Source organism: Rhinoraja longicauda, chromosome 42 (genome assembly GCF_053455715.1).
Source record: "Rhinoraja longicauda isolate Sanriku21f chromosome 42, sRhiLon1.1, whole genome shotgun sequence".
Taxonomy (NCBI): domain Eukaryota; kingdom Metazoa; phylum Chordata; class Chondrichthyes; order Rajiformes; family Arhynchobatidae; genus Rhinoraja; species Rhinoraja longicauda.
Window position 1 is genome coordinate 1 of NC_135994.1, and position 23,045 is coordinate 23,045.

Here is a 23,045-nt window from a genome sequence, read left to right on the forward strand (position 1 = left end):
TTGACCTCCTGCCGATTAAAACTGTCTGTAACAACCTGCTGGGCGGCTTTACTGAGCCTTGTGGGGTAGTCGGAGGGTGGTGAATCTGTGGGATTACTTTGTCCCCTCACCCCCGCCGTGAACGTGGATGCAATTTAACACGCGCCCGTCTCGTTGCAAGAAACGGACCCAGGAGCGGGACGCAAAAGGGTCAACTACAGTCGGGAGGATGACTGAGATTCTGTGTGTGTGTGAGCGTACGTGCGTGTGTGTGTGTGTGTGTACGTGCGTGTGTACGTGCGTGTGCGGCTGTGTGCATGTGTGCGTGGCAGTGTGTGTACGTGCATGTGGCAGTGCGTGTGTGCATGTGGCAGTGTGTGTATGTGGCTGTGTGTGTATGTGCATGTAGCAGTGTGTATGTGCATGTGTGTACGTGCTTGTGGCAGTGTGTGTACTTGCATGTGGCAGTGTGTGTGTACGTGCGTGTGGCAGTGTGTGTGTACGTGCGTGTGCTCTGGCTCAGTGTGTACATGTAGAGGTGTGTGTGTGCGCGCGTGGGCTGGGTGAATGTGGCTGGCTAAGTGTGTGTGTACGTGTGGTGTGTGTGTGCACGCACATGTGTGTGTGACCTGTCCCTCGGTGAGGGTGTGTGTCTGGCTAGGTGTGTTGGCGAGGCTTTGTGTTTGTGTGTGTGTGGTCTGTGGGTGTGTACGCGTAGCTGTGTGTCTGTACCTATGTCTAAGTGTGTGTGTATGTGTGTGTGGTCTGTGTGTGTGTGTGTGTGTACGCGTAGCTGTGTGTCTGTACCTATGTCTGAGTGTGTGTGTATGTGTGTGTGGTCTGTGGGTGTGTACGCGTAGCTGTGTCTGTACCTATGTCTGAGTGTGTGTGTATGTGTGTGTGGTCTGTGTGTGTACGCGTAGCTGTGTGTACGTATGTTTGAGTGTACCTGTCTATGCCTGTGTGTGTCTGTGCACGTGTGTGTGCGTGCGTGCGTGTCCATGGAATCAGACCGAGCATTTGGCAAGTAGTTGTTTTGTGCAATAATCTCTAACTGTGCTGTTGGGAATAAATACCCTCCCTGCCGTTTCTACCCGGCCCTGTGTCCTTGTGTTATTTTCATAGGCTCATAGCTTCTAGGGGCAGAATCAGGCCCTTCGGCCCATCGAGTCACTCCGCCGTTCGATCACGGCTGATCTATCTCTCCCTCCCAACCCCATTCTCCTCCCTTCTCCCCATAACCCCTGACACCCGCACTGATCAAGAATCTATCTATCTCTGCCTTAAAAATACCCACTGACTTGTGGCCTCCACAGCCGTCTGTGGCAAAGAATCCCACAGATTCACCACCCTCTGACTAAAGAAATTCCTCCTCATCTCCTTCCTAAAGGAACGTCCTCTAATTCTGAGGCTGTGCCTCTGGTCCTAGACTCTCCCACTAGTGGAAACATCCTCTCCGCATCCACTCTATCCGGGCCGCTCACTGTTCTGTACGTTTCAATGAGGTCCCCTCTCGTCCTTCTAAACCCCAGCGAGTCCAGGCCCGGTGCCCACAAACGCTCATCGTACGTCAACCCACTCGTTCCTGGGATCGTTCTCGTAAACCTCTGGACCCTCTCCAGAGGCAGCACGTCCTCCCTCAGATACGGGGCCCAAAACTGCTCACAATGCTCCACAATACGCCCGACCAGCGCCTTATACAGCCCCAGCATTACATCCCTGTTTCTGTGTACAAGCCTCTCGAAATAAAGCCAATGGAATGTTGGCCTTCATAACAAGAGGAGTTGAGTATAGGAGCAAAGAGGTCCTTCTGCAGTTGTACAGGGCCCTAGTGAGACCGCACCTGGAGTACTGTGTGCAGTTTTGGTCTCCAAATTTGAGGAAGGACATCCTTGCTATTGAGGGCGTGCAGCGTAGGTTCACCAGGTTAATTCCCGGCATGGCGGGACTGTCATATGTTGAAAGGCTGGAGCGACTGGGCTTGTATACACTGGAATTTAGAAGGATGAGAGGGGATCTTATCGAAACGTATAAGATTATTAAGGGGTTGGACACGTTAGAGGCAGGAAACATGTTCCCAATGTTGGGGGAGTCCAGAACCAGGGGCCACACACAGTTTAAGAATAAGGGGTCGGACATTTAGAACGGAGATGAGGAAAAACTTTTTCAGTCAGAGAGTTGTGAATCTGTGGAATTCTCTGCCTCAGAAGGCAGTGGAGGCTGATTCTCTGAATGCATTCAAGAGAGAGTTAGATAGAGCTCTTAAGGATAGCGGAGTCAGGGGGTATGGGGAGAAGGCAGGAACGGGGTCCTGATTGAGAATGATCAGCCATGATCACATTGAATGGCGGTGCGTACAGGCTCGAAGGGCCGAATGGCCTCCTCCTGCACCTATTGCCTATTGAATTAATTCCACAAATTCCACAACTCTCTGGGTGAAAAAGTTCCTTCTCACCTCAGTTATAAATGGCCTCCCCTTTATTCTAAGACTGTTTGTGTGTGGCCCCTGGTTCTGGACTCCCCCAACATTGGGAAACATTTTTCCTGCATCTAGCTTGTCCAGTCCTTTTATAATTTCATATGTCTCTATAAGGTCCCCCCTCTCTCATCGTGCTGGCTCGAAGGGCTGAATGGCCTCCTCCTGCTCCTATAAATGTTAGCATTGAGTTTAGTTTAGAGGTATAGCGCGGAAACAGGCCCTTCGGCCCACCGGGTCCGCGCCGACCAGCGATCCCCGCACATTAACACTATCCTACACCACACTAGGGACAATCTACACAAACACCAAGGCAATTAACCTACAAACCTGCACGTCTTTGGAGTGTGGGAGGAAACCGAAGATCTCGGAGAAAACCCACGCAGGTCACGGGGAGAACGTACAAACTCCGTACGGACGGCGCCCGCGGTCGGGATGGAACCCGGGTCTCCGGCGCTGCGTTCGCTGTAAGGCGGCAACTCTACCGCTGCGCCCCCGTGATGTTCTCCAGCTAAACTTGGTGGTATTGTAGATAGGGAAGATAGTTGTCAAAGATTGGAGCAGGGTCTTGGTCAGGTGGGCCGAGCAAAAGGTTGATGGAGTTTAACTCTGAGGTACGTGAGGCTGCTACATTTTTGGAAAGTCCGACATGGGCAGGACCTGCACACAGTGAATGGTAGGCCTCTGGGGAGTGTTGTAGAGCAGAGGGACCTAGGAGTGCAGGTACGTACTTCCTTGAAAGTAGTTTCACAGGTAGATCGGGTGGTCAAAAAGGCCTTCAACAACCAGAGTATCGAGTATAGACGTCGGGAGGTCACGTTGCGGTTGTACAAGACGTTGGCGAGGCCACATTTTGAGCGGTGTGTTCAGTTCTGGGCACCGTGTTATTAGGAAGATGTCGCCAAGCTGGAGAGGGCGCGGAGAAGATTTACGAGGATGTTGCCAGGGCTCGAGGGGCCTGAGCTACAGGGAGAGGTTGGGGCAGGCTGGGTCTCTATTCCTTGGAGCGCAGGAGGATGAGGGGAGATCTTATAGAGGTGTACAAAAATCATGAGAGGAATAGATCGGGTAAAGTATCTTGCCCAGAGTAGGGGAATCGAGGACCAGAGGACATAGGTTCAAGGTGAGGAGGGGGGGAATGATTTAATGGGAACCTGAGGGGTAACTTTTTCACGCAGAGGGTGGTGGGTGTATGGAACGAGGTGCCAGAGGAGGTAGTTGAGGCTGGTATTACAACATTGAAGTGACATTTGGACAGGCACATGGATAGGACGGGTTTGGAGGGATATGGGCCAAACGCGGGCAGGCTAGGGAGGCTGTTGGCGGTGGCAGGTGGACTAGGTTGCTTGGGCAGGTGGGACTAGTGTAGATGGGGCATGTTGGCGGTGTGGGCAGGTGGGACTAGTGTAGATGGGGCATGTTGGTCGGTGTGGGCAGGTGGGACTAGTGTAGATGGGGCATGTTGGCCGGTGTGGGCAGGTGGGACTAGTGTAGATGGGGCATGTTGGCCGGTGTGGGCAGGTGGGACTAGTGTAGATGGGGCATGTTGAGCCGGTGTGGGCAGGTGGGACTAGTGTAGATGGGGCATGTTGGCGGTGTGGGCAGGTGGGACTAGTGTAGATGGGGCATGTTGGTCGGTGTGGGCAAAGGTGGGACTAGTGTAGATGGGGCATGTTGGTCGGTGTGGGCAGGTGGGACTAGTGTAGATGGGGCATGTTGGTCGGTGTGGGCAAAGGTGGGACTAGTGTAGATGGGGCATGTTGGTCGGTGTGGGCAGGTGGGACTAGTGTAGATGGGGCATGTTGGTCGGTGTGGGCAAAGGTGGGACTAGTGTAGATGGGGCATGTTGGTCGGTGTGGGCAGGTGGGACTAGTGTAGATGGGGCATGTTGGTCGGTGTGGGCAAAGGTGGGACTAGTGTAGATGGGGCATGTTGGTCGGTGTGGGCAAAGGTGGGACTAGTGTAGATGGGGCATGTTGGCCGGTGTGGGCAGGTGGGACTAGTGTAGATGGGGCATGTTGGCCGGTGTGGGCAGGTGGGACTAGTGTAGATGGGGCATGTTGGCCGGTGTGGGCAGGTGGACTAGTGTAGATGGGGCATGTTGGCCGGTGTGGGCAAAGGTGGGACTAGTGTAGATGGGGCATGTTGGTCGGTGTGGGCAGGTGGGACTAGTGTAGATGGGGCATGTTGGTCGGTGTGGGCGGTTGGGACTAGTGTAGATGGGGCATGTTGGTCGGTGTGGGCAAAGGTGGGACTAGTGTAGATGGGGCATGTTGGCCGGTGTGGGCAAGTTAGGCCGAAGGGCCTGTTTCCTTTGATGCTGTACCACTCTTATGTGTGTGTGTGTGTGGGATGAGGGTTGCGGAGGAGAAGGCAGGGGTATGGGTTGAGAGGGAAAGACAGATTCACCCACGATTGAATGGCGGAGGGGGCTCGATGGGCCGAATGGCCTGATTCTGCTGCTCCTAAACACGCAGAGGGAGTCAGAAGAAGGGTCTCGACCCGAAACGTCACCCATTCATCAGTCTGAAGAAGGGTCTCGACCGAAACATCACCCATTCCTTCTGACCCGCTGAGTTACTCCAGCACTTTGTGTCTACCTTCGATTTAAACCAGCATCTGCAGTTCTTTTTTTCACTGTGTGTGTGTGTGTGTGTGACCCTGGGAATGTACAGAAGGAATGTCACGCTGAGAGAGAGAGAGAGAGAGGGAAATTAAAAAGACAATTGAATATTTTATATATATATATATATATATCTATAACAAGATTCTGGATGACCACATTTCTTTTGTACAAAAGTCCCACAACGAACGATTAGATAGATAGATAGATAGATGGATGGATGGATGGATGGATGGATGGATGGATGGATGGATGGATGATGGATGGATGGATGGATGGATGGATGGATGGATGGATGATGGATGGATGGATGGATGGATGGATGGATGGATGGATGGATGGATGGATGGATGGATGGATGGATTGATGGATTGATGGATGGATGGATGGATGGATGGATGGATGGATGGATGGATGGATGGATGGATGGATGGATGGATGGATGATGGATGGATGGATGGATGGATGGATGGATGGATGGATGATGGATGGATGGATGGATGGATGGATGGATGGATTGATGGATAGATAGATAGATAGATAGATAGATAGATAGATAGATAGATGGATGAGGATGGATGGATGGATGGATGGATAGATAGATAGATAGATGGAGATGGATGGATGGAGATAGAGTTAGATAGATAGATAGATAGATAGATAGATAGATAGATAGAAGTGATAGATGATGGATGGATGGATGATGGATGGATAGATAGATAGATAGATGATGGATGATGGATGATGGATGATGATAGATAGTTAGATGATAGATGGATGGATGGATGGATGGATGGATGGATGGATGGATGATGGATGGATGAGTGATGGATTGATGGATAGGATGATGATAGATAGATAGATGGATGGATGGATGGATTGATGGTTGGATGGATGGATGGATAGATAGATAGATAGATGGATGGATGGAGGTTGGATGGATGGATGGATGGATGGATGGATGGATGGATGGAAGGATGGATGGATGGATGTGATAGATAGATAGATAGATAGATAGATAGATAGATGGATAGATGGATGGATGGATGGATGGATGGATGGATAGATAGATAGATAGATAGATGGATGGATGGATGGATGGATGGATGGGATGAAGATAGATTTAGATCAGATAGATAGATTAGATTTGATATAGAATTAGGTTTGATAGATAGATTAGTATTAGGATAGAGAAGATAGGTAGAAAGATAAATTAGATAGATAGATTAGATAATAGATTAGATTGATTTGATAGATTAGATTAGATTAGATAGATAGATAGATAGATAGATAGATAGATGATAGATTTATTTGAACAAGATTCTGGATGACCACATTTCGTTTGTACAAACGTCCCGTGACTTTGAGTAGACGATAGACCATTGGGATTGTTTGTTTGGACTGGGCTGTGAAATTTGACGTTGAACAAACGCTGGGACTGGAGCTCCGGGAACGTGCGTCGGAATGTTCTAGATGCTTCCGGGGGGCCGGCGACCAGTTCGGGGTTGAGCCGCTCTCCCCCCACCTGCCGGAGTAAACCCGCCCCTGCGGGGAAAGGGGGGGGGGCGTTTCGTGTCGGGGCCCTTCCTTCAGGCTGAGATTTTCTCCAGAGACGCTGCCTGACCCGCTGAGTTACTCCTGCCCTTTGCGTGTCTCTCTCTCCCCCCTCAAACTTTAGTTTAGTTTCGAGATACGGCGCGGAAACAGGCCCTTCGGCCCACCGAGTCCGTACCGACCAGCGATCGCCCTGTAGACTACTTTACTTTAGAGATACAGCACGGAAACAGGCCCTTCGGCCCACCGAGTCCGTGCCGACCAACGATCGCCCACACGCTAGTTTAGTTTAGAGATACGGCGCGGAAACAGGCCCTTCGGCCCACCGAGTGCGTGCCGACCCTGTAGACTAGCACTACCACACACGCGAGGGAGGATTTACAATTTACAGAAGCCATTTAACCTGCAAACCCGCACGTCCTCGGTATGCGGGAGGGAACCGGAACACCCGGAGGAAACCCACGCGGTCACGGGGAGAACGTGCAAACTCCACACAGGAAGCACGCCGAGATGAGGGAGATAAGGGAGGGGGGAAGGAGTGGAGGGGGGTAAGGGTGGGGCGGGCAATGGGAGGGGAAGGAAAGGGGTGGGATGAGTTACGGGGGAGAGGTGGTGGGAAGAGAAGAAGTGTAGAGGGAGGTGGGCGGGCGGACGGACGATGCGACTGAGAGCAGATGTTGACCCAACAACTCTCCCCAAATCCTACAGATGCGCCACAGAAAGCACGTTATCGCGAGGCATCACGGCACGGTTTGGGTACAGCTCCGTCCAAGACGCAACCCAGACCATCGCACGCACAAACCATCCTCCCTTCCATTGACTCCATCTACACCTCACGCTGCCTCGGCAAGGCCAGCAGCATAATCAAGGACCAGTCTCACCCCCCCCCGGCCACTCCCTCTTCTCCCCTCTCCCATCGGGGCAAGAGGTACAGAAGTGTGGAGACGCACACCTTCAGATTCAGGGGCAGTTTCTTCCAGGCTGTTATCAGGCAACTGAACCGTCCTCTCACCAACTAAAGAGCAGTGCTGGACTACTATCTACCTCATTGGAGACCCTCGGACTATCCTCGATCGGACTTTGCTGGCTTTACCTCGCACTAAACGTTATTCCCTTCTCATGTCGTAGAGTGGAAACAGGCCCTTCGGCCTAACTTGCCCACACCGGCCAACATGCCCCATCTACACTAGTCCCACACCGGCCAACATGCCCCATCTACACTAGTCCCACCTGCCCACACCGACCAACATGCCCCATCTACACTAGTCCCACCTGCCCACACCGACCAACATGCCCCATCTACACTAGTCCCACCTGCCCACACCGGCCAACATGCCCCATCTACACTAGTCCCACCTGCCCACACCGGCCAACATGCCCCATCTACACTAGTCCCAACTTGCCCACACCGGCCAACATGCCCCATCTACACTAGTCCCAACTTGCCCACACCGGCCAACATGCCCCATCTACACTAGTCCCACCTGCCCACACCGGCCAACATGCCCCATCTACACTAGTCCCACCTGCCCACACCGGCCAACATGCCCCATCTACACTAGTCCCAACTTGCCCACACCGCCCAACATGCCCCATCTACACTAGTCCCACCTGCCCACACCGGCCAACATGCCCCATCTACACTAGTCCCACCTGCCCACACCGGCCAACATGCCCCATCTACACTAGTCCCACCTGCCCACACCGGCCAACATGCCCCATCTACACTAGTCCCACTTGCCCACACCGGCCAACATGCCCCATCTACACTAGTCCCACCTGCCCACACAGGCCAACATGCCCCATCTACACTAGTCCCAACTTGCCCACACCGGCCAACATGCCCCATCTACACTAGTCCCAACTTGCCCACACCGGCCAACATGCCCCATCTACACTAGTCCCACCTGCCCACACCGGCCAACATGCCCCATCTACACTAGTCCCACCTGCCCGCGCTTGGCCCATATCCCTCCAAACCCGTCCTATCCATGTACCTGTCCAACTGTTCCTCAAAAGTCGGGATAGTCCCAGCCTCAACTACCTCCACCGGCAGCTCGCTCCATACACCCACCGCCCTCTGTGTGGAAAAGTTACCCCTCAGATTCCTATTTAATCTTTCCCCCCCCTCGCCTTAAACCCGTGTCCTCTGGTCCTCGATTCCCCTACTCTGGGCAAGAGACCCCGTGCGTCTACCCGATCTATTCCCCTCATTATTTTATACACGGTGGCGCAGCGGGTAGAGCTGCTGCCTCACAGCGCCGGAGACCCGGGTTCCATCCCGACCGCGGGCGCTGTCGGTACGGAGTTTATACGTATGTTCTCCCCGTGACCTGCGTGGGTTTTCTCCAGGGTGCTCTGGTTTCCTGACACACTCCCACAAGGACGTGCGGGTTTGTAGGTTAATTGGCTTGGCAAATGTAAAAATTGTCCCTAGTGGGTGTAGGATAGTGTTGTTGTGCGGGGATCGCTGGTCAGCGCGGACCCGATGGGCCGAAGGGGCGTATCTCGAAGGCAAACTGAAGCGGAACTGAAACTGAAGGTGAATGCGGGAGGGGGGAAAAGAATGAGCGTCGGACTTCACGTGCCGCCCCCTAAGTTGTACCCCGGCTCCCAGTCCCGGGGGAAAATGTCCGCCCTGGTTGCCAGGCAACCGACAAGGTCCATGCTGGAAATGGCGGCCATCTTCTTGCTCCATTCCTGGGCCAACAGCACCTTCTGGGCCAGGGAGTAGCCGAGGGACTCCTGGTGCCTCTGGAGGATGTGGCGTTTGATGGTGCTGAGTTTGAGGGTGGCCAAGGTGGCCCCACATACCATGCAGACCAGTCCGTGCCTCCAGGGGTCGTGGTCCATCAGGTAGTCCAGGCGCCACCTCTCCTGGTAGTTGCGGCGGTGGTCGCGGCCCAGGCGCCTCCTGCGTGCGAGCCCCGACCCCTCGGGACCCTCCACGTACACCTCGATCTCCACCGGCCCTTCCTCCGCCTCCTCAAGCCTCCCCCCTGGGCAGGGAACACAAAACAGAGAGGGGGCAAGTAGTCGCACACCGAATGACTACTGACCGGAACGAATGGCGGTGCTGGCGCCAAGGGCCGAATGGCCTTCTCCTGCACCGATTATTCTACCGAACGTCAGACACAAAATGCTGGAGTAACTCAGCGGGACAGGCAGCGTCTCTGGAGAGAAGGAACGGGCGACGTTTCAATAGACAATAGGTGCAGGAGGAGGCCATTCGGCCCATTCGGCCCTTCCACAAATTCTCAATCAGAAACGTCACCATTCTTTCTCTCCAGAGATGCTGCCTGACCCGCTGAGTTACTCCAGCATTTTGTGTCTATATTTGTGTGTGTCTGTGTGTGTGTGGGTGTGTGTGTGGGGTGTGTGTGTGTGTGTGGGTGTGTGTGTGTGTGTGTGTGTGGGTGTGTGTGTGTGTGTGTGTGTGTGTGGGTGTGTGTGTGTGGGTTGCCAACTATCTCACTCCCAAATACGGGACAAGGTGACGTCACCGCCCCGCGCCCCACGTGACCTCACCCAGCCAGCGGCCACGTGCTCCCGCTCCACCAACGGCGGCCGCCCGGGCTGGGAGGCAGGTTGCTAAGCAACCTCCGTTAGGCGGTGCCCGGGCCTCCGGGCCTACACTGTCCGGGCCTACAGTGTCCGGGCCTAAACTGTCCGGGCCTACACTGTCCGGGCCTACACTGTCCGGGCCTACAGTGTCCGGGCCTACAGTGTCCGGGCCTACACTGTCCGGGCCTACACTGTCCGGGCCTACAGTGTCCGGGCCTACAGTGTCCGGGCCTAAACTGTCCGGGCCTACACTGTCCGGGCCTACACTGTCCGGGCCTACACTGTCCGGGCCTACAGTGTCCGGGCCTACACTGTCCGGGCCTACACTGTCCGGGCCTACACCGTCCGGGCCTACAGTGTCCGGGCCTAAACTGTCCGGGCCTACACTGTCCGGGCCTACAGTGTCTGGGCCTACACTGTGTGGGTGTGCGTGTTTGCCCACCTACCTGGGTGCTGGTTGGGTGACGGGGCAGACGAGGGAGCGGGTGCCACCGTGATCTCTCTGCGGTCGGCTGCCGGGCAGTGCCAGGCCTCCGTCTGGCTCCAGGTTTCCAGAATGTTCTGTCGGGCGGCGTGGCTGAAGTGCAGGGAGTGCGGGTGGTTCTGGAGGACGTGGCGCTTGACCGCGCCGAGCGAGAGGGCGGCCAGAGTTTTGCCGCAAACCATGCAGGCCAGCCGGTGGCGACGCCGGTCAAAGTCCACCAGGAACTCCAGCCGCCAGCTCTCGCGGTCAAGGTGGAGACGGGGCGGGGCCGGGGGCAGGGGGAGGGGCAGGCCGGCCTGCTCGCTCCAGGCTTCCAGAATGTTCTCCTTCTCGGCCCGGTTGAAGTCGAGCGAGTGGGGGTGGGCGCGGAGGACGTGCTGCCTGATGGTGGCGATGGTCAGGGTGGCCAGAGTCCTGCCGCACACCATGCACACCAGCAGGTGGCGCACTGGGTCAAAGTCCATCAGGTGGTCAGTCCGCCATTGCTCCTGGTAACTGCGGCCCCCAGCGGTCACCCCGGCCACGGGCAACAGGGGGGGGAGAGCGGGGGGCGGGGGGGAGGGGGAGCGAGGGGAGGGGGAGGGGAGACCCCTCTCTTGCGAAGGGCACTCCTCTTCTTTGACGATGGGGATGGAGTGAGGGGCGTCTGTGGAGAGAGGGGGGATAAACGGGGAGAGGGGGGAGGGGGGGGGAGAGAGAGGGGGAGAGAGGGGGGAGGGGGAGAGAGGAGAAAGGGGGTAAAATGGGGGGGAGAGGGGGGAGCGGGAGGGGTAAAGGGGGAGAGAGGGCGAGAGGGGGTAAAATGGGGGAGAGAGAGGGGGGGAGGGGAGGGGGAGGGAGGAGAGAGGGGAGAGGGGAGAGAGAGAGGGGGTAAAAGAGGGGAGAGGGGAGGGGAGAGAGGGGGTAAAATGGAGAGAGGGAGGGAAGGGAGGGGGGAGAGAGGAGAAAGGGATAAAAGGGGGTAACGGGGAAGAGAGAGGGGGGAGAGAGAGACGGAGGAGAGAGAGGGGGTAAAATGGGGGAGAGGGACGGGGAGAGAAAGGGGGGAGAGGGGATAAAAGGGGGTAAAATGGGGGAGAGAGAGGGGGAAGGGGAGAAAAGGGAAAGTGGGGGGGGGGGAATAGGTTAGTCAATGATTCAGACACCCCTGCCCCGTCCCGTCCCAGACACCCCCGCCCCGTCCCGTCCCAGACACTCCCGTCCCGTCTCCAGATACACCCCTCTACTGTCCCGTCCCACACACCCCCACACCGTCTCCAGACACCAGACGCCCCCATCTCCAGACGCCCCGTCCCGTCCCGCCCCGCCCCCAGTCGCTGATCAACCAATGAACACCCCCCGTACCTGCAGGCCCCGCCGCTCCGGTCTGTGATTGGCTGAGGGTCGGCGACCCGGCGTGCGATTGGTGGAATCTCCCGTCTGGCCCCTCCACCGGCCGCTTCGCCGTGGCCTCTGATTGGTCGGCACGCGCCTCCGCCCCGCCGCGGGATTGGCCGAAGAGGCGGCTTGACCCGGCCTGCGATTGGTCCAATGACTCCTTGACCGGCGAGAGGCCCCCGCCAAGCGCGGCGTCCGATTGGTCGGCCCAGGCCCGACTCTTGACGCGCGATTGGTCAATCCAGAGTGGACGCTCGTACGGTTGGTCAAGCAAGCCTGGACGCTCCACGCCTGATTGGTCAGCCAGGCCAAGAGGATCAATGTACGACTGGTCAGCCAAGACTGGACGCTCCACGTCTGATTGGTCAGCCAGGCCCACCTGCGATTGGTCAAGCAGGTCTGGACGCTGGACGTAAGATTGGTCAACCAGGCCAAGGTGATTGATGTACGATTGGTCGGCCAAGCCCTGGCCCTCGACCTGCGATTGGTCAACCAGGCCAAGACCATTGATGTACGATTGGTCGGCCAAACCCTGCCGCCCGACGTTTGACTGGTCAACCGGGTCCACGTGCGATTGGTCAATCAGGCCAAGATGATCGATGTACGATTGGTCAACCAAGCCCTGGCCCTCGACCTGCGATTGGTCAACCAGGCCAAGACCATTGATGTACAATTGGTCGGCCAAGTCCCGAGGGTCCACCTGCGATTGGTCAACTAGGCCTTGACGGTCAACCCGCGATTGGTCAACCAGGCACAGATCCTTGAGGCGCGATTGGTCGACCAAGTCCTGTCCCCGTGATTGGGCGGCCAGCTGGTCGGCCCAGGTTGCCAGGACGACGTGGCGCTGGGCGGCGGTCAGGCTGAGGGAGGCCTGGTGCTTCTGAAGGACGTGCCTCTTGATGGTGCTGAGCTTGAGGGTGGCGAGGGAGGAGCCACACACCATGCACACCAGGCCGTGCCGCGCCCCATCGTAGGCCATCAGGTACTCGCTCCGCCAACGCTCCTGGTAGTAACGCCGGGCACGCTTGCGGGCGGGCGGCCCCGGCCTAGCCACCGCCTTCGGCCCAGGACCAGGCCTTGGCCCAGCCTTAACCTTAGGCCCAAACCCTTCACTAGGCCCAAACCCAGCCCTAGGCCCAAACCCAGCCCTAGCTCCAATCACAGCCACAGCCCCAGGCCCAACCCCAGGCCTAGCCACCTGCTTAGGCCCAGGCCCAGGCCCCGGCCTAGCCACCAGTTTAGCCCCAGGCTCAAATCCAGGATCAGGCTTAGGCACAAGCCCAGGGCCCAAAGCAGGCCCAGCCGCGGGCTTAAGCCCCGGCCTAGCTCCAGGCTTAGGCCCAGGCCCGGCCACAGCCCCACATCGAACCCCAGGCCTGACCACCTGCTTAGGCCCAGACCGAGCCCCTGGCACAGGCCCGAAACCAGGCCCAAGACCAGGCTTGGGCCCAAGCACAGCCCCAGGCCCAAGACCGGGCATAGGCACAACCACAGCCTCAGGCCCACTCCCGAGAAAAGGCCCAAACCCAACCCCAACCCCAGTCACAGGCCCCAGCCTAGCCCCAACCCCAGTCACAGGCCTAGGCCCCAGCCTAGCCCCAACCCCAACCCCAGTCACAGGCCCCAGCCTAGCCCCAACCCCAGTCACAGGCCTGGGCCCCAGCCTAGCCCCAACCCCGACCCCAGTCACAGGCCCCAGCCTAGCCCCAACCCCAACCCCAGTCACAGGATTCGGCCCGAGCCCAGGCCCAGACCCAAGCCCGTGCCCGGCGCTCGGCCTCTTGGCGGCTGGCTGAGGAGGGGCCCGGGCGGGCGCTGGTTGAGCCGGCAGCAGCGGTAGTGTTGGAGGATGAGGAGGTGGAGGGGGAGGCCCCGAGCTGACGTCCACTGGCGACAAGGAAGCGGCCCCTGCCGGAGGAAGAGGGATGAAATAGAGAGAGAACTTTGAGAGAAAGACACTGCCCTCACCCTCCATCTTCACCCCACCACCCTCTGTGCAAATACATCTGCCTCAACCAAAACCCAAACTCAAACCCAACTCACCATGGTGGTGAATTCACAACTCAAACTCAAATGAAACTCCACTTAACTCAACCCAACCCAACTCAACCCAACCAAACCCAACCCAACCCAACATAACTCAAACATAACTCAGCCCAACCCAACTCAACCCAACTAAACCCAACCAAACCCAACCCAACACAACCAAACCCAACTCAACCCAACCCAACCCAACCCAATATAACTCAAACATAACTCAGCCCAACCCAACCCAACCCAACACAACCAAACCCAACCAAACCCAACCCAACACAACCAAACCCAACTCAACCCAACCCAACATAACTCAAACATAACTCAGCCCAACTCAACCCAACCCAACTCAACCCAACCAAACCCAACCCAACACAACCAAACCCAACTCAACCCAACCCAACATAACTCAAACATAACTCAGCCCAACCCAACTCAATGCAACCCAACTCAGCCCAACCCAACTCAGCCCAACCCAACTCAATCCAACCCAACACAACCCACCTCAACCCAACCCAACTCAATTCAACTGAACCCAACACATCACAAACCAACTCAACCCAACTCAACCCAACCCAACACAACCCAACTCAACCCAACCCAACTCAATTCAACTGAACCCAACACATCACAAACCAACTCAACCCAACTCAACCCAACCCAACACAACCCAACACAACCCAACACATCCCAACACATCCCAACTCAACCCAACCCAACCTCAATTTAGAGGTTAGGGGCTGAGGTCCTCGCTTCTCACCGTGGGCGAGGTCGGTCGGCGTTGTTGTCTCCGGGCCGGAGGTTGGGGGAGGAAGGTTCTCCGCCAGTCGGCGCAGGCCCAGGACGTGGCGGTCCCAGCTGCCGATGACCAGGTCCTTCTCGGCGGGGGTGAAGAGGAGGGAGGTCTGGTGCTTCTGGAGGATGTGCCGCTTGATGGTGCTGATCTTGAGGGTGGCGAGGGTGGAGCCACATACCATGCACACCAGGCCGTGCCGCGCACTGTCGTAGGCCATCAGGTACTCTCTCCGCCAACGCTCCTGGTAGTTCCGCCTGTGGTCCCTGCGTCGGCACCGGACAGCCGGAGCCTCCTGGTTCACCGTCGGCGCTGCCGCTACCGGGCAGATCGGCGGCTTGGCGTCGTCGGGGACGGTGAGGTCGCGGTCACCTGCGGGAGGAAGAGAGGGCTCATCGGTTTCCTCCCACACCCCAAAGGCGCGCGGGTTTGTAGGTTAATTGTCTCGGTGTAAATGTAAAAACGGTCCCTAGTGTTAGTGGGCGGGGATCGCTGGTCGGAACGGACTCGATGGGCCGAAAGGACCTGTTTCCGCGCTGTATATCACTAAACGAAACCGCACCGACACACACACACACACACACACACAAACACACACAAACACACACACACGCACACACACTCGCACAAACACACACAAACACACGCACTAAAGCACGCACACACGCACACACGCTCGCACAAACACACACAAACACACGCACTAAAGCACGCACACACGCTCGCACACACGCTCGCACAAACACACGCACACACGCTCGCACAAACACACACAAACACAAGCACAAACACACGCACACACACTCGCACAAACACACACAAACACACACACACACACGCACTAAAGCACGCACACACGCTCGCACAAACACACACAAACACACGCACACACACTCGCACAAACACACACAAACACACGCACTAAAGCACACACACACGCTCGCACAAACACACACAAACACACGCACACACGCTCGCACAAACACACACAAACACAAGCACAAACACAAGCACAAACACACACGCACTAAAGCACGCACAAACACACACGCACGAATGCACGCACAAACGCGCACGCACAAATGCACGCACACACACACACACACAAACACAAGCACAAACACAGGCACAAACGCCCAAACACACACACTCACACGCTCGCACAAACACACACAAACACACACAAACACACACAAACACAAGCACAAACACGCTTGCAACCCAAACACAAACACAACCAAACCCAACTCAACCCAACCAAACCCAACACAACACATCCCAACACAACCCAACACAACCCAACACAACCCAACACAACCCAACACAACCCAACACATCCCAACACATCCCAACCCAACACATCCCAACACAACCCAACACAACCCAACACATCCCAACCCAACACATCCCAACCCAACACATCCCAACCCAACACATCCCAACACAACCCAACACATCCCAACACAACCCAACACAACCCAACACATCCCAACCCAACACATCCCAACACAACCCAACACATCCCAACACATCCCAACACAACCCAACACATCCCAACCCAACACATCCCAACACAACCCAACAAACACAAACAAACACGCACAAACACGCACGCACGCACGCACGCACGCACGCACGCACGCACGCACGCACGCACGCACGCACGCACGCACGCACGCACGCACGCACGCAGTGAAGCTCCCACCACACATTCCACCTAAACTTCGCCCCTCTCACCTTAAAGCTTTGGTCTCTACACTCTGATATCTAACTGTCTCGCTGATCTACGCCTCTCATAACTTTACGTACCTCGATCAGCTCTTCCCTCCGACTCCCTGTGTTGAAAGACTGGAGCGACTGGGCTTGTACACACTGGAATTTAGAAGGATGAGAGGGGATCTTATAGAAACGTATAAGATTATTAAGGGGTTGGACACGTTAGAGGCAGGAAACATGTTCCCAATGTTGGGGGAGTCCAGAACCAGGGGCCCCACAGTTTAAGAATAAGGGGTCGGCCATTTAGAACGGAGACGAGGAAAAACTTTTTTCAGTCAGAGAGTTGTGAATCTGTGGGATTCTCTGCCTCAGAAGGCAGTGGCGGCCAATTCTCTGGATGCATTCAAGAGAGCTGGATAGAGCTCTTAAGGATAGCGGAGTCAGGGGGTATGGGGAGAGGGCAGGAACGGGGTACTGATTGAGAACGATCAGCCATGATCACGGTGAATGGCGGTGCTGTCTCGAAGGGGCCGAATGGCCTCCTCCTGCACCTATTGTCTATTGTCTAATGACGTTTCGGGTCGAGACCCTTCTTCAGACTGAATAAATACCTTCGATTTGTACCAGCATCTGCAGTTATTTTCTTAGACTCTCTACACAGTTCCTGCAGTTCCTTCCTGCATATTACTCCAGTACTTTGTCCCTTGTCCAGGGGGCGGGAGTTTAACTGGCACCTGCAGTTCCTCCTTACACATTACTCCAGCACTTTGTCCCTTGTCTAGGGGGTGTTTAACCTGCGCCTGCAGTTCCTCCTTACACATTACTCCAGCACTTTGTGCCTTGTCTAGAGGGGGGGGGGGTTTAACCGGCACCTGCAGTTCCTTCTTACACATTACTCCAGCACTTTGTGCCTTGTCTAGAGGGGGGGGGGGGTTTAACCGGCACCTGCAGTTCCTTCCTACACATTACTCCAGCACTTTGTCCCTTGTCTGGGGGGGTGTTTAACCTGCGCCTGCAGTTCCTCCTTACACATTACTCCAGCACTTTGTCCCTTGTCTAGGGGGCGGGAGTTTAACTGGCACCTGCAGTTCCTCCCTACACATTACTCCAGCACTTTGTGCCTTGTCCAGGGGGATGTTTAACCGGCAGCTGCAGTTCCTCCCTACACATTACTCCAGCACTTTGTCCCTTGTCTAGGGGGATGTTTAACCGGCACCTGCAGTTCCTCCTTACACATTACTCCAGCACTTTGTGCTTTTTCTCGGGGGGGGGGGTTTAATCAGCGCCTGCAGTTCCTCCCTACACATTACTCCAGCACTTTGTCTCTTGTCTGGGGGGGGGGTGTTTAACTGGCACCTGCAGTTCCTCCCTACACATTACTCCAGCACTTTGTACCTTGTCTAGAGGGGGGTTTAACTGGCACCTGCAGTTCCTCCTTACACATTACTCCAGCACTTTGTCCCTTGTCGGGGGGGTGTTTAACCGGCACCTGCAGTTCCTCCCTACACATTACTCCAGCACTTTGTCTCTTGTCTAGGGGGGGGTTGTTTAACTGGCACCTGCAGTTCCTCCCTACACATTACTCCAGCACTTTGTACCTTGTCTAGAGGGGGGTTTAACTGGCACCTGCAGTTCCTCCCTACACATTATTCCAGCACTTTGTCCCTTGTCTAGGGGGATGTTTAACCGGCACCTGCAGTTCCTCCTTACACATTACTCCAGCACTTTGTGCTTTTTCTCGGGGGTTGTTTAACCAGCGCCTGCAGTTCCTCCTTACACATTACTCCAGCACTTTCTCCCTTGTCTAGGGAGTGTTTAAACCAGCGCCTGCAGTTCCTCCCTACACATTACTCCAGCACTTTGTCTCTTGTCTAGAGGAGGGGGGGGTTTAACCAGCGCCTGCAGTTCCTCCTTACACATTACTCCAGCACTTTGTCCCTTGTCTGGGGGGTGTTTAACCTGCGCCTGCAGTTCCTCCTTACACATTACTCCAGCACTTTGTCCCTTGTCTAGGGGGCGGGAGTTTAACTGGCACCTGCAGTTCCTCCTTACACATTACTCCAGCACTTTGTGCCTTGTCCAGGGGGATGTTTAACCGGCACCTGCAGTTCCTCCTTACACATTACTCCAGCACTTTGTACCTTGTCTAGAGGGGGGTTTAACTGGCACCTGCAGTTCCTCCTTACACATTACTCCAGCACTTTGTCCCTTGTCTAGGGGGCGGGAGTTTAACTGGCACCTGCAGTTCCTCCTTACACATTACTCCAGCACTTTGTGCCTTGTCCAGGGGGATGTTTAACCGGCACCTGCAGTTCCTCCTTACACATTACTCCAGCACTTTGTACCTTGTCTAGAGGGGGGTTTAACTGGCACCTGCAGTTCCTCCTTACACATTACTCCAGCACTTTGTCCCTTGTCTAGGGGGCGGGAGTTTAACTGGCACCTGCAGTTCCTCCTTACACATTACTCCAGCACTTTGTGCCTTGTCCAGGGGGATGTTTAACCGGCACCTGCAGTTCCTCCTTACACATTACTCCAGCACTTTGATCCTTGTCTAGGCCTTGTCTCGGACAGGGTGGTCTGCAGTACTGGGGTTCCGCAGGGAACAATGCCAGCTCCATTCTTGTTCACCCTGTATCCTGTGGACTTCAGGCACAGCCCTGCAGACTCCTATCTACAGAAGTTCTCTGACCACTCCGCCATCGTTGGCCTTATCACGGGCGACCATGGCAGGGCGTACAGATCAAGGAGTTTGTGGACTGGTGCCAGCGGAACTGCCTCCGGATCATAGAAACATAGAAACATAGAAACATAGAAAATAGGTGCAGGAGTAGGCCATTCAGCCCTTCGATATGATCACGCACCGCCATTCAATATGATCATGGCTGATCATCCAGCTCAGTATCCCGTACCTGCCTTCTCTCCATACCCCCTGATCCCTTTAGCCACAAGGGCCACATCAAACTCCCTCTTAAATATAGCCGATGAACTGGCCTCAACTACCTTCTGTGGCAGAGAATTCCACAGATTCACCACTCTCTGTGTGAAGAAAAACGTTCTCATCTCGGTCCTAAAAGACTTCCCCCTTATCCTTAAACTGTGTGGCCCCTTGTTCTGGACTTCCCCAACATCGGGAACAATCTTCCTGCATCCAGCCTGTCCAACCCCTTAAGAATTTTGTACGTTTCTATAAGATCCCCCCTAAATTCCAGCGAGTACAAGCCGAGTCTATCCAGTCTTTCTTCATATGAAAGTCCTGCCATCCCAGGGATCAATCTGGTGAACCTTCTCTGTACTCCCTCTATGGCAAGAACGTCCTTCCTCAGATTAGGAGACCAAAACTGTACGCAATACTCCAGGTGCGGTCTCACCAATGCCCTGTACAACTGCGGGGGAAACCGGGGGAGATGGCGGTGGATTTCCCCAGGTCCCCCCAACACCAGGAATGGACATCGAGAGGGTGGACTCTTACATGTACCTGGGTGTCCACCTCAACAGTACTCTGGCCCTGTACAGAGAGGGCCAGAGTAGACTTTATCTGCTGTGGACACTCAGGTCCTTTGGAGTGCAGGACCTTCTACAACAGTGGTTCCATCGGCCATCTTCTATGGAGTGGTCCGCTGGAGCGGGAGCATCTCAGGGAAGAGACTCGACAAGGTAGTCAGGAAGGCCGGCTCTGTCCCTGGGTTGCCCCCTCGACTCAGTGCAGGCGGTGGGAGAGAGGAGGGTGTTGGGAAAAACAACATGGCCGCTGGACAACGACTCCCAACCCATATAGGACACTGTCACTGCACTGAGTAGCTCCTGCAGTTCCTCCCTACAAGTTACTCCAGCACTTTGTACCTTGTCTAGGGGGGTGGGGGTTTAACCAGCGCCTGCAGTTCCTCCTTACACATTACTCCAGCACTTTGTCCCTTGTCTAGGGGGGGGGGGGGTTTAACCAGCACCTGCAGTTCCTCCTTACACATTACTCCAGCACTTTGTGCTTTTTCACGGTGGGTGATTAAACCAGCTCCTTCAGTTCCTCCCTACACATTACTCCAGCACTTTGTGCTTTTTCACGGTGGGTGATTAAACCAGCTCCTTCAGTTCCTCCCTACACATTACTCCAGCACTTTGTGCTTTATCTCTAGCGAGTGTTTAAACCAGCGCCTGCAGTTCCTACACATTACTCCAGCACTATGTCCCTTGTCTAGGGGAGGGTTTAACCGGCACCTGCAGTTCCTTCCTACACATTACTCCAGCACTTTGTCTCTTGTCTAGAGGGGGGGTTTAAACATGCACTTGCAGTTCCTTCCCTACACATTACTCCAGCACTTTGTGCCTTGTCTAGAGGGGGGGTTTAAACATGCACTTGCAGTTCCTTCTGACACATTACTCCAGCACTTTGTCCCTTGTCTAGGGAGTGTTTAAACATGCACCTGCAGTTCCTCCCTACACATTACTCCAGCACTTTGTCCCTTGTCTAGAGGGGCGGTTTAACTGGCACCTGCAGTTCCTCCTTACACATTACTCCAGCACTTTGCGCCTTGTCTAGAGGGGGGGTTTAACCGGCACCTGCAGTTCCTCCTTACACATTACTCCAGCACTTTGCACCTTGTCTAGAGGGGGGGTTTAACCGGCACCTGCAGTTCCTTCCCTACACATTACTCCAGCACTTTGTGCCTTGTCTAGAGGGGGGGGTTTAAACATGCACTTGCAGTTCCTTCCCTACACATTACTCCAGCACTTTGTCCCTTGTCTAAGGGCAGTTTAACTGGCACCTGCAGTTCCTCCGTACACATTACTCCAGCACTTTGTCCCTTGTCTAGGGAGTGTTTAAACCAGCACCTGCAGTTCCTCCCTACACATTACTCCAGCACTTTGTCCCTTGTCTAGAGGGGCGGTTTAACTGGCACCTGCAGTTCCTCCTTACACATTACTCCAGCACTTTGCACCTTGTCTAGAGGGGGGGTTTAACCGGCACCTGCAGTTCCTCCTTACACATTACTCCAGCACTTTGCGCCTTGTCTAGAGGGGGGGTTTAACCGGCACCTGCAGTTCCTCCTTACACATTACTCCAGCACTTTGTGCCTTGTCTAGAGGGGGGGTTTAAACATGCACTTGCAGTTCCTTCCCTACACATTACTCCAGCACTTTGTCCCTTGTCTAGGGAGTGTTTAAACCAGCACCTGCAGTTCCTCCCTACACATTACTCCAGCACTTTGTCCCTTGTCTAGAGGGGCGGTTTAACTGGCACCTGCAGTTCCTCCTTACACATTACTCCAGCACTTTGCACCTTGTCTAGGGGAGGGTTTAACCGGCACCTGCAGTTCCTCCTTACACATTACTCCAGCACTTTGCACCTTGTCTAGAGGGGGGGTTTAACCGGCACCTGCAGTTCCTTCCCTACACATTACTCCAGCACTTTGTGCCTTGTCTAGAGGGGGGGTTTAAACATGCACTTGCAGTTCCTTCCCTACACATTACTCCAGCACTTTGTCCCTTGTCTAAGGGCAGTTTAACTGGCACCTGCAGTTCCTCCGTACACATTACTCCAGCACTTTGTCCCTTGTCTAGGGAGTGTTTAAACCAGCACCTGCAGTTCCTCCCTACACATTACTCCAGCACTTTGTCCCTTGTCTAGAGGGGCGGTTTAACTGGCACCTGCAGTTCCTCCTTACACATTACTCCAGCACTTTGCACCTTGTCTAGGGTGTGTTTAAACCAGCACCTGCAGTTCCTCCCTACACATTACTCCAGCACTTTGTCCCTTGTCTAGAGGGGCGGTTTAACTGGCACCTGCAGTTCCTCCTTACACATTACTCCAGCACTTTGCACCTTGTCTAGGGGAGGGTTTAACCGGCACCTGCAGTTCTCCTTACACATTACTCCAGCACTTTGCACCTTGTCTAGAGGGGGGGTTTAACCGGCACCTGCAGTTCCTTCCTACACATTACTCCAGCACTTTGTGCCTTGTCTAGAGGGGGGGTTTAAACATGCACTTGCAGTTCCTTCCCTACACATTACTCCAGCACTTTGTCCCTTGTCTAAGGGCAGTTTAACTGGCACCTGCAGTTCCTCCGTACACATTACTCCAGCACTTTGTCCCTTGTCTAGGGAGTGTTTAAACCAGCACCTGCAGTTCCTCCCTACACATTACTCCAGCACTTTGTCCCTTGTCTAGAGGGGGGGTTTAAACATGCACTTGCAGTTCCTCCTTACACATTACTCCAGCACTTTGCACCTTGTCTAGAGGGGGCGGTTTAACTGGCACCTGCAGTTCCTCCCTGCAAGGCTTGTAGTTGCAGGCGAGAGCCTTGAGATGGAGCTCGGAGACCATGGTCAACCCTTGCCCAACACACACACACATTTGCAAAATAAAAGAGGCTCTCTTTGTTTCTGGCTCCTAGGGCCCCTGAACAGAAACCATGGCTCCCCCCTCACCCCCGTCTCTCTCTACCCC

At 55.1% G+C, this 23,045-nt stretch overlaps 1 protein-coding gene across 1 annotated transcript in view; it reads right to left on the reverse strand.

Annotated features, from left to right (window-relative positions):
- Positions 1-8,301: 8,301 nt before the first annotated feature.
- LOC144612036 (uncharacterized) overlaps positions 8,302-23,045 on the reverse strand; it is a 24,784-nt gene continuing 10,040 nt past the window's right edge. The window contains exons 3-6 of the mRNA XM_078431509.1: positions 14,852-15,256; positions 12,025-13,965; positions 10,643-11,326; positions 8,302-9,631 (exon numbers count right to left, since the gene is read on the reverse strand). Coding sequence (XP_078287635.1) covers positions 9,213-9,631; positions 10,643-11,326; positions 12,025-13,965; positions 14,852-15,256 — 3,449 coding nt within the window. The 3' untranslated portion in view covers positions 8,302-9,212. The remainder of the gene's footprint in view (positions 9,632-10,642; positions 11,327-12,024; positions 13,966-14,851; positions 15,257-23,045) is intronic.